Here is a 15,124-nt window from a genome sequence, read left to right as displayed (position 1 = left end):
AGGGTAATTATTCAAAAACAGAAGGTCATGCTCCCTGTCGCCCAGTCGGGTTATTTAGTTGTGTTTTACACATTGTTGCTTTTTGTTGCAGAGTGCTTTAAAATCTGTTGTATAAATTATTCAAGAGCACAACTTCAACTGTCACTGCTGATATTTTAATCAATAAAGTGATGATAGTTTTTTTTTTTTCTGCATCCCAGAAAACACCCTTTTTTAACTTTTGTTCTCATCTTCCCAAGGATGCATGTATGTGCCTCACTATCCTACCATTTTATGTGACATGATGCAGGACAAAAACACCTATTTCTCCTTTGGAGATGCTTACACATCAAGGAGCTCACACAGTATGGTGATCCTCTGCTCACAGCTGTAAAGGGCACTTAAACACAGAAGTGTCTGCCCTCTACAGCCTTTAACAATCCTCCTCACAGCACGAAGTCTCTGCACATATGGCTCTCTGATGCATGACCTAACTGGTGACAGGGGCATGGTTGCTCCATGTGTGTCTGCGTCGTAGAAGCCATTGATCATGGATGCGGAGGACCTCAGCCCTTCATTAAGTCATGTGAACTGAATTACATGGTCGTGTGGAGGGTGGATTGTTTGAAAATAGGAAATAAATTAGGAAAGTTGTAGAAAAAGTAAAGCAAGGGCAGTCGGCGATCTACACAAAAATAAACTTTTCCCTCCATCCATCTCCTTTCTCCTTAACCCTCTTCTGCTTCCTCATTCCCACATCTATCCTTCCTTCCACCTCTTTCTACCAAAACTCATTTATTTCTCCCTCTCTTCCTTCACTTGCCCTCTTTGCACCTCCTTTTTTTCCCCCCATCTCATAGCGGTTTGAACTTGGCACCGGTGGCTCGGCTGCGGAGCTCGTGGGAGAAATTGCCTAGCAAGTACGAGAAGCTGTTCGGTGACCTGCAGGACGTTTTCGACCCTTCCAGGAACATGGCCAAGTACCGCAACGTCCTTAGCAGCCAGAGCATGCAGCCTCCCATCATCCCATTGTTCCCAGTGGTCAAGAAGGACCTCACCTTTTTGCATGAAGGTGAACATCAGAATCGCTCACATATTAGCTTGTAGCACGTGACCACATTTCCTTTAGACGAGGCTTTAGAATTGTCAGTTTGTGAACGGTGACATGTCATTCCGTCATTTTAACTTCCTCTTGTGCAAAAAGGCCATTTCGGTTTCACTCAGGAGGTTCACTTCCCTGTCTTGTCTTCTTCACATATCACATTTAGTGAGGTCAGCCTCACTAAACCTCCCCAAGGTTTTGTGTTAAAAATGTCTATTTCTGGACATGTTAAGAATTTAAAAAAGCTGCCCCGTTTGTGCAAGTAGAAAATAATTCTCTAATGGCCTAGTGTGACTTCATTTGAAAGAAAGTCAACTCTTTGATCTCCTGGAGAACAAGAAGACTTTTACTTTGAAGATTCATCTCAGAAATATTGTTTCAGATTTAATCTTGCAAATGTCCCAAAATATAAATCATTTATCTCCATTGCAAGGCTGACAGCTGACTTCACACTTACTATTTGTGTGTGTGTTGTTCTTCTTGCTTTCACCAGGCAATGACTCCACTGTAGATGGACTTGTGAACTTTGAGAAGCTGCGGATGATCGCCAAGGAGATCAGACATGTGGTGCGGATGACTTCGGCTAACATGGACCCGGCCCTCATGTTCCGACAGAGGTTGGTTCTTTTGATACGGCAGCTAAAAGAAAAACATTTTCTCGTCATGACTGAACATTTTTGCTTTTGCTTTATGCTGCTGAGGCCAACTGGACTGATAAGGATCATTTGAATCCACTTTAAAATAACCAGGGATGGAATGAAAGGCCCCTCTGTTTTGATTTTTTTTTTTTTTTAATTCAACATACTCATTGATTATTTTAGTTGTTCTTTTTCTCTGGAGCAAAATGAGACACAAAATCCATGGCTTTGAGCCCTCTGTCTTCCCACATAAAAGTGCTTTAATTAGCTGGATCACAACTGTGTCACACTTAAATATTCCCTCTTAGACAGCCAGGGAAAACAGTCAGGAAAGTGAAATCTACATTGGTGGGCTTTTCAAGCACAAAAATCAGAATAAAATGATCTAATTTGTATTTTCTGATGGATTCATTCACTTGCTTTACAAACAAGTACATCACACTACTCACCTCAAAAAGGTGCATCTTTGAAACTGGCTCTTCCGTTATCAGCCAGACTGAAGCACTTTTATGAAAGAGGCATTTTTGCAGAAAAGTCTACAATAGTCAGGTTGATTTTAGATATTCTCTGAGAGGCTTACAAATATGGGCAAACAGGGAACCACACCACCATTCCTCCACCAACCAACCAGGATCAAGCACAGGAAGTCTGGTTTGATCAATTCCCGTTCACTTCCTGTCTGATTCATGGATCTTAGTATTTCCTCTGCTGGAATGTAACAACACCAGGGCACAAAGCCTGGATCGACAGGAACTGGAGGTAGAATTGATGCAGTGTGTGTCTCCTGTTATCCAGTCTGTGTGTGTTGATCACAGTCTCACTGCTGCAGTGCATGACTGCCCCCTGCAGACCCTTCTTATATACTACAAGCTGAGGAAATCAGATGTTTAGTTGGAATCTCAGAATAAACTCAATGACGTGCTTTCATGATGCACAAGGCCATTACACACTGTTCAGGTTGATATGGGGAGATGTCCTATGTGTGGTGTCCTCCCATCTTCAATCATTTTCTGTTTGTTTGTGGTGGCATGACCTCTACATAGTCTTGTCTCCTCCCCGTCCCCCTCCCTCTCGTCCCTGGAACTTGTCTTTATGCTTCAATCTTCACGCCTCTTGCTTGCAGGAAGAAGAGGTGGAAGAGTTTAGGGTAAGTTTGTCCTGGTACTGGTTTCATCCCGTTTCGGTTTGGACCAGCAGAAATTAAATCCACTGTGCACCCCTACTTTGTCGCCCACCACCCTGAGCTGCATGACCCCCCCCAACCTTTACCATTGCTTGTGTATCATTAACCCATCCATTTACAGTGTCCATCCACCTGAGCCATACTGACGTCTGTCAGTGACCCATTAATTGTTTGCCCTGTTCATGAGAGTTTGAGTCATATAGTAGCTTGAAATAATACATAATGTTTGTTTTGACCTCATTTGGCCAATATTTGAGAAACAGAGATGTTTTTTTTTCTATATTATTATTCTGAGATATAAAGTCAGACTACCAGTCTAGAATCTGGCAACATTCCAACTATTAACAAGTCATTAGGACTGTTCACATCAACAATAGCAAGGCAATGGCCTCTCAACCTATTTAGCAATAGTTTGCCAGGGAGACTGCCAAGACTTTGAAAATATATTTGTACGACTCATTTATATCCAGTAAATACACACAAACTGCACAAATCACCAAAAAAAAGGAAATTATTCAAACATATATTAGTTGTGAATAAGTCCCTCAGACACCACTCATTTGCAGAAGGAGATGTTGCAACCAAAAGAATATTCTCATGCCAATCCTGTTCCTTTGACACGACTCGTTATTAATCCGGATCATTTTTTGCGTGCCCTCCGCCAGGGTTTGCTCACTCACTGTAAGAAAAGAAGAGGTCCCAAAACAAAACACCGACCGGAACATCTTGTCCCACAAAATCACACCTTTTTGGTTCTTCTAACAAGATCAGCATCATATCATCTCCTGGCTACGGCTCCACATCTATTTAATGGGTATCTACAGGACATCTGAGGAAGAAGTTGTCATTCAGCTCAATCACAAGTTTCTGCAATGCTTCAGTTAATTCACCTGTGGGCAGCAACACATTTGTTCTTCTTTTTCCCTGAAAAACAAAACTTTTTTTTTTTTTAAACTGTTGCTGGAAGTTCTTCTTCAATTTGTTCCAACTAAAAGTGTGAAAGTGGACTTGAAGTTTGGCTGCATTATATAAATATTCACGAACCTAGAAGTTGTTTCAGAACTCTGCAACTTGCAACTGTTTTCCCAGTAAAATGCATCCATTGGAAGGCAGAGACAGTGACCAACACCAGCAGTAGCACCACTTATACACTCAACACAGGGAAGTTCTGAGCATATACTGGAGAAATCTGTCCAAATATGATTTGTCACATCATTCCGATATTTTGTCAGGTATAGCGATGTCAGTACCAGGATCAGTGCATCCAGAGCTGTAAAAACATCCCTTTGACAAGTGTGTGTGTTAACATCCGTGTATATACAAGTATGCAGTTGAACAAATGTCATTCTGGAGTCAAGCTGCAAAAATGACAACAATACAATATTTTACGAACATAGGCAGTGTGAAACAATTTATATAAATAATAACCAGTTCTAAAAAAAAAAGAAAGAAGAAGCTAGTTAGGAAAGGCAAGTTAAAACAAACCATGAGAATATTCACAGATACTATTTGACTCAGGTTTGGTGTGTGTTCATTTGTGCATCCTGGCATAATATTCCCCATATCGAATCTTGTGCATCTCTTGTCTCCTAACCCTTTTTGCCTCCATCTGACAGAATGCTCAGCTGTTCTGTAACTGTGATAGCATGGCACAAAGAGAGCCGCCTCCCTCCCAGTTGCATGGTCATGTTTTTAAATGCTCTGCTCCAACACTAAGATAGATGTACAGATTTTCTGGTAGAATAGGTGTTTGATAAGAGACTCGTCATGGCTATTTTATCAGGGAATGTATTGTTTACCATTTTCTTCTTCCCTCTCTCAATTTGTCTTTTCTATCTTTATACTTCCATGTGCGTTTCCTCTGTTTATGTCTTATCCTTTTCATTTATCTCCTTCTGCTTCCTTCTCAATCTCTCCTTCTGCTCATCCATCAACAATCCACCATTTCTCTCACCTCTCTGTATGCCTCCCATGTCTTGTCATCTATCATCTACCTCATGCCCCATTCCTCTTCTCCTTCTCTCCATCATCTTCTACTGCCCTCATTTTCCTCCTACCTTCCTTCTTCCTTTCTTCCGTCCCCTTCCTTAGGTCTCTGAGTCAGGGAAGCACCAACTCCAACATGCTGGATGTGCAGGGCGGTGCCCATAAGAAGCGAGTCCGTCGCAGCTCACTTCTCAATGCCAAAAAGCTGTATGAAGATGCCCAGATGGCCAGAAAAGTGAAGCAGTACCTGTCTAACCTGACAGTGGAGATAGATGAGGAGAAACACCAGATCATGTCTCTGCAGTGTGAGCCGGCCTACAGCACATGTGAGTCAACCATTTCAGAGGAGTGCAAACACACACTGCAGTTGCCGTCTTCCACCAGCCCTCGTGAAATACCCCATATGTCCAGCAACGTGCGGCTTTGGTGTATTTTTGTTGTCTTCTACCATTTACTTTAAAGATCAAAGAGGAACTTAACAGAACAGTGACAACTTTGTATGATCTTTGACAAACAACCAATTGGCTCCTTAGCAGAAACCTTTTTGTTTCTTCCTGTATCTGCAATAGAAATAGCAGCTTGCTGAGGAGCAGGCACACCTGGAGTATAAAACATGAAGTCACATTCCTGATTTTGTGTACAGATTATCCATGATTTAAATAATCTGGATGGCTCGGACACGTGCACTTGCACTGTGCAAAACACAGATGGAGGTTAAAGGGCCCTGCATATATTGACACATGCCCACAAGAGTTTGGAAATACTCAGAACATTTTACCCATTTGCATCAGATATTGTTTTTTTAGAAATACTATTCTGAAAAAGGTGGAAGGATGAAAAATACTTCAATATGTGCTACAGTCTATTGTATTGTGTTTTTTTCCAGTCAATTTACAAAGCTCTGATTTCACTGGATTAAAACTGACTTTAAACTGTTCATAGTTTGTGTTTGTATTAGCAGCTTGCCACTGCCACCTAGTGTGTCGGCTAATGTCCTACAGGAAATTAGTCCAAGTGTTAGCATAAAGTATCTTTAAAGGTACGTAGACAGAACAATGCACCTGAAAAAGTTTACAACTTGAATTCGGTGCTTTACAGTAAAGCACTTTGCTCTTTAACGTATTAGAAAACGTCTCTGTCTGATATTAAAGTATCACCCTGTGTTTTAGCAAAGGTTTCAGATTTGTAGATGACTTAGAATCATTCGATTTTGTTCATAAATGTTCCTCTTCATACCGATGTAGTGTCAAAGAACTTGAGTGAGCGGCGATCTACCAAGTCGGACATGTCTCCGGTGTCTCTACGGTCAGCTCTGCCCTCGGGGAAAACCCAAAACAGGGTGTCCCAAGTCCTTCAGGTCCAGGTTCCACTGAACCCCCTACGAAAGAAGAGTACAGCCAAGGACATCGGCCCACCCAGTGAGTCCAGCTGCAGCGTTCGCTATACCATCACTGTTTCATTTATGTCGGGTGATATCTCTCATCTTACTGCATCCTTCCACCTGTACAGTACACAGTGCAGTACACATTCTTTTATTGTCATCCATTAAGCAATCGCTGATTGGTGATTAGGTTGTTTTCAATGACGCTGTATACATGCAAGTGTAATTCGGTCTCCAAATGTACTTTTCTGCTACCTCTGTTCCTGTCCAGACTCCAGCTCTCCCCAGGTGGTGAAGAAACCTCCCGTCAACTCAGCAGATGAGTGGAACACCAAGAGACCGTCTGATGATACCGTCTCCACCATCTCCTCCCTTCACTCCAGCCCCACGGTGTCGCCACAGGGTTCCCCACGCAAAGGTCTGCACCAGGCGCTGTTTGGTTTTATTTATGTGAAGACTGGGCTTAGAACAGATTTAGAGGATAAGTGACCTTCAGGCAAACATTACTGAGGTTAAGATGTCTGTGGTGAATATTTGTAAATGTTAAGTTCAGAGATTCTTGAAAATCTTGGCATTTGACAAATTGTATCTTGTTGCACCACATTTAATTCAGGCTCCTGTAGCCAGACTGTGGTTTTTCACATTGATTACAATCCCCTTCTGTCCTGCTTTCAGTGGGAGGTGTGGCCAAACCTCAGAACTCAAGCCAGATGAACTTGTCGGGATCGTCATCATCGCTAACCAGTGACGCCAGCACAAAAGCTGGCACCGTCAGCCTGAGGAGTTACGGCATAGGTGGGGCTCTCCTCCACAAGAGGATCCTTCTGATGACCAGACAGCACAGCCGAGAGAGTAGCAGGGAGAGAGAGAATCCAGCAGAGAAAGTGGAAAGAAGTGAAGTGGAAGCGATGACGCAGGAGGAGACAGTTCAGAGAGGTTCTCATCCTGCAGAGCAAGGGACAGGGAGATCGAAGCAACAGATCAGCTGGTCTTCAGCGACCCCTGTAGGGCTAATGCCTCACAGACGTCCGATGCCGAAAAGCACAAAGACGTATGAGGAGCATCCTGAGACCCCCGCTAGGTCTCCTCCCAGTCTTCCAGCCTTCAGAGTCCCCTCAGAATCCCCCATCAGGAAGAGACTGATCTCACCATTGAGGATACTGAGGGAGAGGAGTCAGTCCAGGCAGGAGCCAGTGGCAGTCAGAGAGGCAAAAAGACAGGTTGTACCCTCCGCGATTCAGGATAAGAAAGAAGGGCTGTCAGAGCAAAGAGCAAGGAGGTCGGTCAGCCCCAATCCCTTTCTTTGGCTCTGCACAGGCAGACACACCAGACGGAAGACTGTCTGACAGAGTCAAACCTGGAAACTCAGGGATGTCAGTTGTATTTCAAATTGTTTTTTTGTTAAGTTTCTGTTGTTTGTGCACTTGGCAAATCATCGCAGGAGGCAGCTTTTTCAAGTGATGGCCTCACATTGTGCTTTGAGAGCTCCTCTGAATCGCAGAGAGGATTAAGTTTTCACCGTGAACATTTGAAGCAGCTGATGCAGCAACAAATACTTTGAGAGACTATGTTTAAGTGACACTGCAAAAGAAGAAAGAGTAGAGAGGTTAACTTGTTAATCCTCAAATTAAGTTTTGTTTTTGTAACTCAAAAACGGGGTAACATGTCTCCATTGTCAAACTCATCCTCCTTTTGTGTCCTCGTTTGGTGCTTGAATTTCTTCTGCATGCGCTGCTTTATTGTTAAGCTGGTTTAAATTCCCTGCAGTTACATATTTCAGCAGGCGATTGTGTGTTTAAATAGAATCCCACAGCAAAATACTAACTATGTCTGCACTTTTTCAACTTTTCATGTTTAACTTCACGTTTGAAAGTGAATTCTGCTCCCGATAACTGACTCTCTGCTGCACTGAGTTAATAAACGCCTAAGCTGATTAACTCCAACCTCTTTTGTGAATCGTCACAAGTACAGAAGGTACCCTCGCTGTTTCAGACATCACCTGCTGTTGATGGAGGAAGGATGACGCTCATTGGCAGCGTGGTTTTAAGAACTTTAGTTTGATGAGGAATCAGAAACTTCCGCTTTAGTTTTGTACTCTCAAGTCAGCCGTCATCTGTTTTAGTTTTCTGATTTGCTTCTCTTGCGGCTGCAGGGTCAGTCACACTGTTGAGCCTCATTCTCCAGTATTAGATTGATTTAGAAAAGTGGGAAGTTGAGAGGAGTTTAATTATATTAGCTGTGTTGTCGTGGACGGTATTCCTTTAAGGCAATTTAAATAAATAATGAGATCCAATGAAATGTGTGTTAAGATGTCCCAGAGCATTAATGCAAAGAGGTTTCACTGGTTGTAACCATGGTAACACATCTCCAGATAGAAGTGTGACAGAGAAATACAATTTTTGGCCTCGGCAGTATTCTTTTGTGCTGCTTTGTTGTTGCTAGCTCGATGGTTCGGTGAATTCCTGCCTCGTACAATCTTCTTCTGAATAATCCAAATGTTTTAGGGTGTCCAGCAGAAATATTTTGTCTCCCAGCAGCCTGCTTCATTTGGGGTCCAGTCACATGTTTGTATGTCCTCTCTCCTATGTTGGGTAGACTTATGAATTGCAACCAGAACCAATCGAAATGAGAATGTTTTTGGCTGATATTCTTGCTTCTATCAGTTTACACCTCCCTCTCGATCTGGTTGAATCAGTCACTCACGATTGAGGTGGCCATGTGAGGCATGAGGCTCTAATTATTGTCAGAATATTGGTGTCCATGTGAACACAGGTTTAGGTGTAGTAATTGTGGTGGATACTTCTGTACTTATTACTTTTACTTGTGTTTGGTAATTTATCCAAAAAGCAGCAGAAGTTCTCACTGAAAGCTGTTTTGGTCATCATTTCTTTTCCTTTATTCTCTCTCTCTCTTTCTCTCCCCATCCTTGTCCCTTAGTGCCCTTTTTTATATCCTCGCTTCACTAACCTCACTACCTGCACACACACACACACACGTCTTCACCTCTATAATCATCATGATAATCTGTGTTTCACTTCTGTCCAGGTTACACTCTCCTACCAGCCGGTAAAGCAGACAACCTGTCGGACTCCAGTCACAGCGAGATCTCTTCCCGCTCCAGTATCTGTTCAGTCGACTCTGTACCTGCCCCGGGGCTTGACGACCGGTGTAGTAGCGGCAGCAGGACGTGTACTACAACTGCTACTATTTCTTCTACTAGTACTACAACAGCTGCTGGAGTTGCCGAGAGCTCGGCGGCAACACACGCACACTACAATGCCGATTACAACCAACCCAGCACAAGGTAATTCACTTCTGTACAGATGAGCAACTCTCTAGAATTAGAGTTTATTCATTTTGATTAAAATTCAAAGTGTAGCTTCTAAGCAGGTAACAGTACAGTCTGAAGTACAAATGTGTTCACACGTAAGTATGAATGAGCAACATCCCATTCCAGTGCTTCTTCTCTCCCAACAAGCCCTTCATTCATGTTTTCAATACAATAGCAGGGAAACGAAATGAGGAATAAAGCAGCACCTTTGGCTCAGTTGGCTTCAGTATTTTAATTAAGGGTTCAATCATTTTATTTAGCTGTAGATACTTGATTTGTGTAAATTTGTTTTGTGAAGATAATTTCTTTCAAACATTTCCGTCTTCATTATTCAGACAGATGAAAGACACAATCTGGAGCACTTTGAATCTAAAAGGTTGAGTGTTTTCCCGCTGCTGTTGTTCCGTGCCACCTACTTTCCCTCTCACCCGATCCAAGAAAGACTTCAAAAGAAAATTTGACCCTCAACAAATGAAAATGGTGTGAAACCCTGGAGGCTTTTAGCTTCACGAACTGGATCATCAAACTCTGATACTGATCGACACGTAATGAGCAGTTAAAGGAATTTGAACAGTTCTACGTGATGTTGTATTCCTCAGGGTCAGGTAGCATAAAGACCCTCTCAACGCTAAGTGCTTCGCTGAAACAGAGTGCTTGTTAAGAGGAAGTTATTCCTGAAGTTATTTCTGAAGATCAAACTTCACTGGGGAAAAAAAGCCTCCTTCCTGATGCCTGGAGGTGTTAATTTCATTAGATGCTGAAAAAGCGTATTACAGGTCAAGCGGGTTTTATTTTATTTTGTCTTGGAGAGGTTAGAGTTTGGAGAGAAAATCATTTCATGAGTTGGCCTCCTGCATGTTTCGCCCTCTGCTTCTGCTCAGACAAATTCCTTCAGGAGAATTTCCCTCTGCAGTGGGGCACGAAACAAGTCTGTCCCGTCTCTCTTCTCCCATTTGCACTTTCCACTGAGCCCCTGGCCATTGCCCTGCGCTCACTCAGCAACTATCATGGGAGAGAAGGAGCCCGTGTTCTCTTTATATGCAGATGACCTACTTTTATATGCAAGAAATGAAATTGAATCAGTTCCAAGTACCAGGAATGTGCTGAGGATGTTTGCTTGAGTGTCTGGGCTACAAACTTAACCCGCCTAAGAGTGAAATGTTTCCGCTTAGCGAAGATGCCCAAAGTCAGTCATGTCCTCGACGACTGTGGCGGCGACCGAGTCTGTTCTCGCTCTGTTGAAGTTCAAGGGAGTTAATGCTGTTGCAATGAAGCTTCTTAACAAACTTTATTATGCATCCTCATTGTTATTGACACGTCGCTCTTCAGACACCTGGATGGTGAAACCACAGGTTTTATTTAGTACAGGTAATCTCCAGAGGGAACTGCGCCTCGTTCCGATATTATTCTCTCTCTGGGTTCAGGTCTTGGAGGAAGGTCTCAAACTGCCTGGTTACAACTTTTAATAATAAAAAGTCTGCATCAAACTCTAGACAGCACTGAGACTGCAGTTTGCACGGCGGCACCCCAATCCTCTCCACGCTCCCCTGTGTGCTCACTACCATTCCATCCCTCTCGGTCAGCTGGCACCCTTCACTTCCTAACTTGTCATGGCCGTATGAAAGATTATTAGGATTCTGAAACATTTCCCTCTTTAGAATTACAGTACAGTGAATTTAATCCACCCAAACCCATTTCTTTTGGTTTTGAACAAATTGGCATCTCTCTAAAATCTTAACCGCTTTTTTACTTTAATCTTTCTTTATTTCTGCTGTTGCTTTGACCAGAGGGATGGCGCCGTACATCTCTGTCCAGCCAATTAGGTACCGGTATATCCTTCCTGAAATCCACCTGGGCCTTGGGGATCAGTGGAACCTGTGCACTTAGCTTCTATACGTACCGGGCGCGCTCTCTTACAGTTCAGCGTGTGGTATCGTCCACATCTTCCAGAGCTCAAACTTACAGTGGGACTTTAATACAGTATCAAGAATGTGACAAGAAACTTGATGAAAACCGTTGTCCGAACAAGGTTACATGATTTTAAGACTCAAAAACTGCGTTATTTATCAAGGAATAGACACTTTAAGGCGTATGAAATAACTCCTCTAACACAAACACCAGTAGCACTTTTACGAGGGTCCCTACATGTATTTGCTCATTCGACACATTTCTTTGGTAAAAATGATGTAGTATTAAAATAAGACACGGTCCACCGTGACCTTAAGCCGCTCATTTCTTCTCCCAGCTGGACTTCAGTTATGGCTGTTCCTCATTAAACTCAAGAGGGCGAGAAGCTATAAACAAACCAGGTTTTTATTAGCATCCCACAATTACTGGCCTCCTCCTTTTCTCCTTTAACAACATATCAGTTTTCACGCATGCAGCTTTTTAATCTGGCCGAGTAAACAACACACCTCTTTTATTGTCTGCTGACTGTTTATTCTTCTTTCCTGATCAGGCCATGCCATATCATAAAGAGGAGACCGTATAATGTTGTCGGCTGCAGTAATCCGTCTGCCTCTCTGATGTTATACTACCTCGGCATCCTTGCTGTATATCTGCCTATTTATTTAAATACGCCTGGGTTTCATTGGCTGGCTTGTTTGTCCAGTAAAATCATGACAGTGAATCAAACTACTGGTTTATAACAAGAGGCTGAGGAGAGAGAAAAACAACAAACCTTCTTTGAGAAGTTGTTTGTCTTTGTAATTCACACTGACAGATTTGTATTTTGTGATGTTATTTTTTTTTGTTGTTTTTGGAAAGAAGTAAAAGCAGCTTATGATATAAAACGGCTGGAAAGTCATCGTGACTTAGTTGGACAGGTGGGGGGGGGTGGAGAGAAATCTGTGCAATAACTCATCAGAACTCAGTTTGGTGTGAAACTATAGAGACAACACACATCATCCTTGTAACGCTGAACTTTATCCTCTTTTCATTTATCATCTTCTCTTGGTATATGACTCCCTGACCTGAACGTCCTCCAGCCAAGAGCTTTTTATAGTGATTGAACAGCTCTGTTGCCCTCCTCTTCCTCTTTGTCACTTGCACTGATTTGTCTTCACCTCCACTGTTGTGATGTTCAGACTTCACCTTGACTCCATCTTTATTTCTTTTTGGTTTGCAGCTTGGTAAAGGTACAATACTGCTACTCCCACATTGCTGTTCTTTATGCTATCAAGTATGTTGTCGACAAAATGATTTTAACACGAGGAAGAAGAGAAACCTGGATAATTCTTTTTCTGTATGGGACTTGATGCTTATCCGGGACTCACATCATCTCTATGATGGTGTGTCGAAAGCTTTTTTTCATCTCTCAAATAAACCCTGTGAACATCTGAAGTTTACATATCCAGTCCACCGGCCCTGCAGCAGCTTCAAATGTGCTGCAGTGCCAGGGAGGTGACATCGCACGTATCAGAGCAAACATGGCGAGCATTCGTCAGTAAGTAACCCACCTCTGTCTCTCATTCCAATCAGCTCTTCGTCTGCAGCTCGGGGCTACGTGACACGAGCCTCCACCTTCACCTCCTCCATCTCCACGGAGGAGCTGACCCCAGACCTCACGTCTCTGGACTCGGTTGCCGACAGCGGCCGGGGCAGCTGGACGTCCTGCTCCTCTAACTCACACGACTCCTTCCAGAGCCTCCCCGCCTCCTCCTGCCGACCTTGGGACCACGGCATCCACGGGCACCCTCTTTCCCTCCCTCATTCACACCTCGGGGGCTTCAAGCACACACAGCTAGCCGGGCCGATAGCGGAGGTGGAGGCCATGGGTCACATGTTAGCGAAAGAGGACACAAAGCATCACTCCAGAGAGTCGTGCTCGGACCTGTCTAATCAGTCGCGGCAGAGCTGGGCATCATCCAGCTCGTTGTCGGACACCTACGAAGGGAATTATGGGACGATAAAGCGGAGAAACACCTCGGAGCACCCTTCCTCACCCACCAATGAAGAGGGAGGGCAAAGCACAGACCCCGCCTACAAAACGGTGACATCAAGCACAGAGAAAGGCCTGATAGGTGAGGGGTCAGGTTGATTCCCTGTAAACACAGTGTGGCGTTGAGCAGTTAACTGTAATTACTGTAGAAATGAGCCTCTTCTCCTTCTGAGCCTTCATTTCTGAAGCTCCACACTTTCTCCAATCTCAAGATGGCTCTTCATATTCCTACATTTAATTCGCCAGTAAATTGAGTTAATAACGCCACCCTCTGTTGCTCGATTCCTGTCTTCCTCTGCTGAACAGCTGGCAAATCTCTGTAGTTCTAATTAGCATTAGCATCGATTAGCAAATGAGAAGAAAATAGCCAACACCAAATGATTAAGTGGTTTATTCAACCAGTTCTCTGCTTCTAGGCTCAACAATGTTGGCATGTATTGCTTCAGAGCAGTGTCAGTCCTCTCCAGGCTGCTAGCTAATGGAGGCAGTCTTTAGCTGCAGCTGTCTGTGTCTGAATGCTACTGCCATCCATCCCATTGTACTTTTATGTTTTTGGTTCATTTGGTGCATGTATAGTTACTGGGTGTGATAGTGAAACATCACCTTGATTTAATTTTTCCATTATTTTCCTTTGTTTCCCCACACAACCCCCCCCCCCTTCACCCCACCCCATCACCCATCACTCCCTTCCCTCTTTTTCTCCATCCTCCCTTTATTTTGATCTACACCTCCATCTAGTGTACTGTATCACTTCCCCCGCCAAGGATGAGCGTTACCGAGCTCCTCCTCCCACCCCTCCAGGCTACCAGGGTCTGGCTCTGGGGGATCTCAAAGACGGAGTAGTAGGTGGTCCAGGAGGTCTCCTCCCCAGGCCTCCTCACCTCAGACCTCCAGACTACAGCGTGGCCCTGCAGAGGAGCAAACTCCTGCAGAGCCCCGGAGCAGCCGGCAGTCTAGCTGAAGCTCGGAGGCTCGCCGGTAACCATCACCTCCACCAGCAAGAGGCCAGATCAGCTGGCTCCTCGCAGGGTCAGGGTCACTCCACATCGCCCAGCATCTGCCTCCCACAGGAGCTGGCCGACAGTGAGGATGGTACGTGCCTGTCAGACGCCCAGAAGATTAATCATCACACTTGAGTGAGATTTTAAACCATAAAAACAATTTGTTCCCTTAATTTGACAGAACTAGTCTTCACCTGTGTCTATTAAGTCAAGAGGGTGTTACCAGGTTACCAGGTTGGTCTATGGAAACTGTTAAGTTATCGTGATGTGCCTCTGGATCATCCAGCTTCTCTTTCATCAGTGTCGTTGTTGTAGCTTTTTCAAATGAATTATTTGGCTTTCACGTTGGACAGGTTTACGTTTGTGCTTGGGGCTCGAGACACAACAGTTTCTGAGGCCTTACAAACCAAACCAAGGAAAGAAAATGTCCTCCTGGTCCTGAGGTCGTGAGCTCAGCCCTCCATGACCCGGTCGTCCTCTCAGATGCAACACTGTTAAATGATGAACAGGGAAACCATTAGCTTTTTTAATTGCGGGATCATTGTACAATTACCTTCAGTAGGATCAGTAGCAGCTGCTTGTA

The 15,124-nt window shown here is 43.8% G+C and overlaps 1 protein-coding gene across 3 annotated transcripts in view; it reads left to right on the top strand.

Moving 5' to 3' along the window:
• Positions 1 to 15,124, top strand: part of rapgef6 (Rap guanine nucleotide exchange factor (GEF) 6) — a 144,519-nt gene that overhangs the window by 125,522 nt on the left and 3,873 nt on the right. Inside the window, exons 24-33 of one of the 3 annotated variants that reach the window (XM_086179483.1) lie at positions 840 to 1,051; positions 1,575 to 1,698; positions 2,843 to 2,866; positions 4,994 to 5,214; positions 6,133 to 6,306; positions 6,541 to 6,687; positions 6,945 to 7,064; positions 9,315 to 9,573; positions 13,081 to 13,622; positions 14,279 to 14,632. In XM_086179483.1, the coding sequence (XP_086035609.1) occupies positions 840 to 1,051; positions 1,575 to 1,698; positions 2,843 to 2,866; positions 4,994 to 5,214; positions 6,133 to 6,306; positions 6,541 to 6,687; positions 6,945 to 7,064; positions 9,315 to 9,573; positions 13,081 to 13,622; positions 14,279 to 14,632 (2,177 nt within the window). Of the gene's footprint in view, positions 1 to 839; positions 1,052 to 1,574; positions 1,699 to 2,842; positions 2,867 to 4,993; positions 5,215 to 6,132; positions 6,307 to 6,540; positions 6,688 to 6,944; positions 7,065 to 9,314; positions 9,574 to 13,080; positions 13,623 to 14,278; positions 14,677 to 15,124 lie in introns of all 3 variants that reach the window. The other 2 variants (XM_086179485.1, XM_086179486.1) reach the window with 2 other exon arrangements.

Source organism: Aulostomus chinensis, chromosome 15, assembly GCF_037954235.1.
Source record: "Aulostomus chinensis isolate RoL2024-O1b breed Wild chromosome 15, RoL_Achi_v1.0, whole genome shotgun sequence".
Taxonomy (NCBI): domain Eukaryota; kingdom Metazoa; phylum Chordata; class Actinopteri; order Syngnathiformes; family Aulostomidae; genus Aulostomus; species Aulostomus chinensis.
This window is presented reverse-complemented; position numbering and strand designations above follow the sequence as displayed.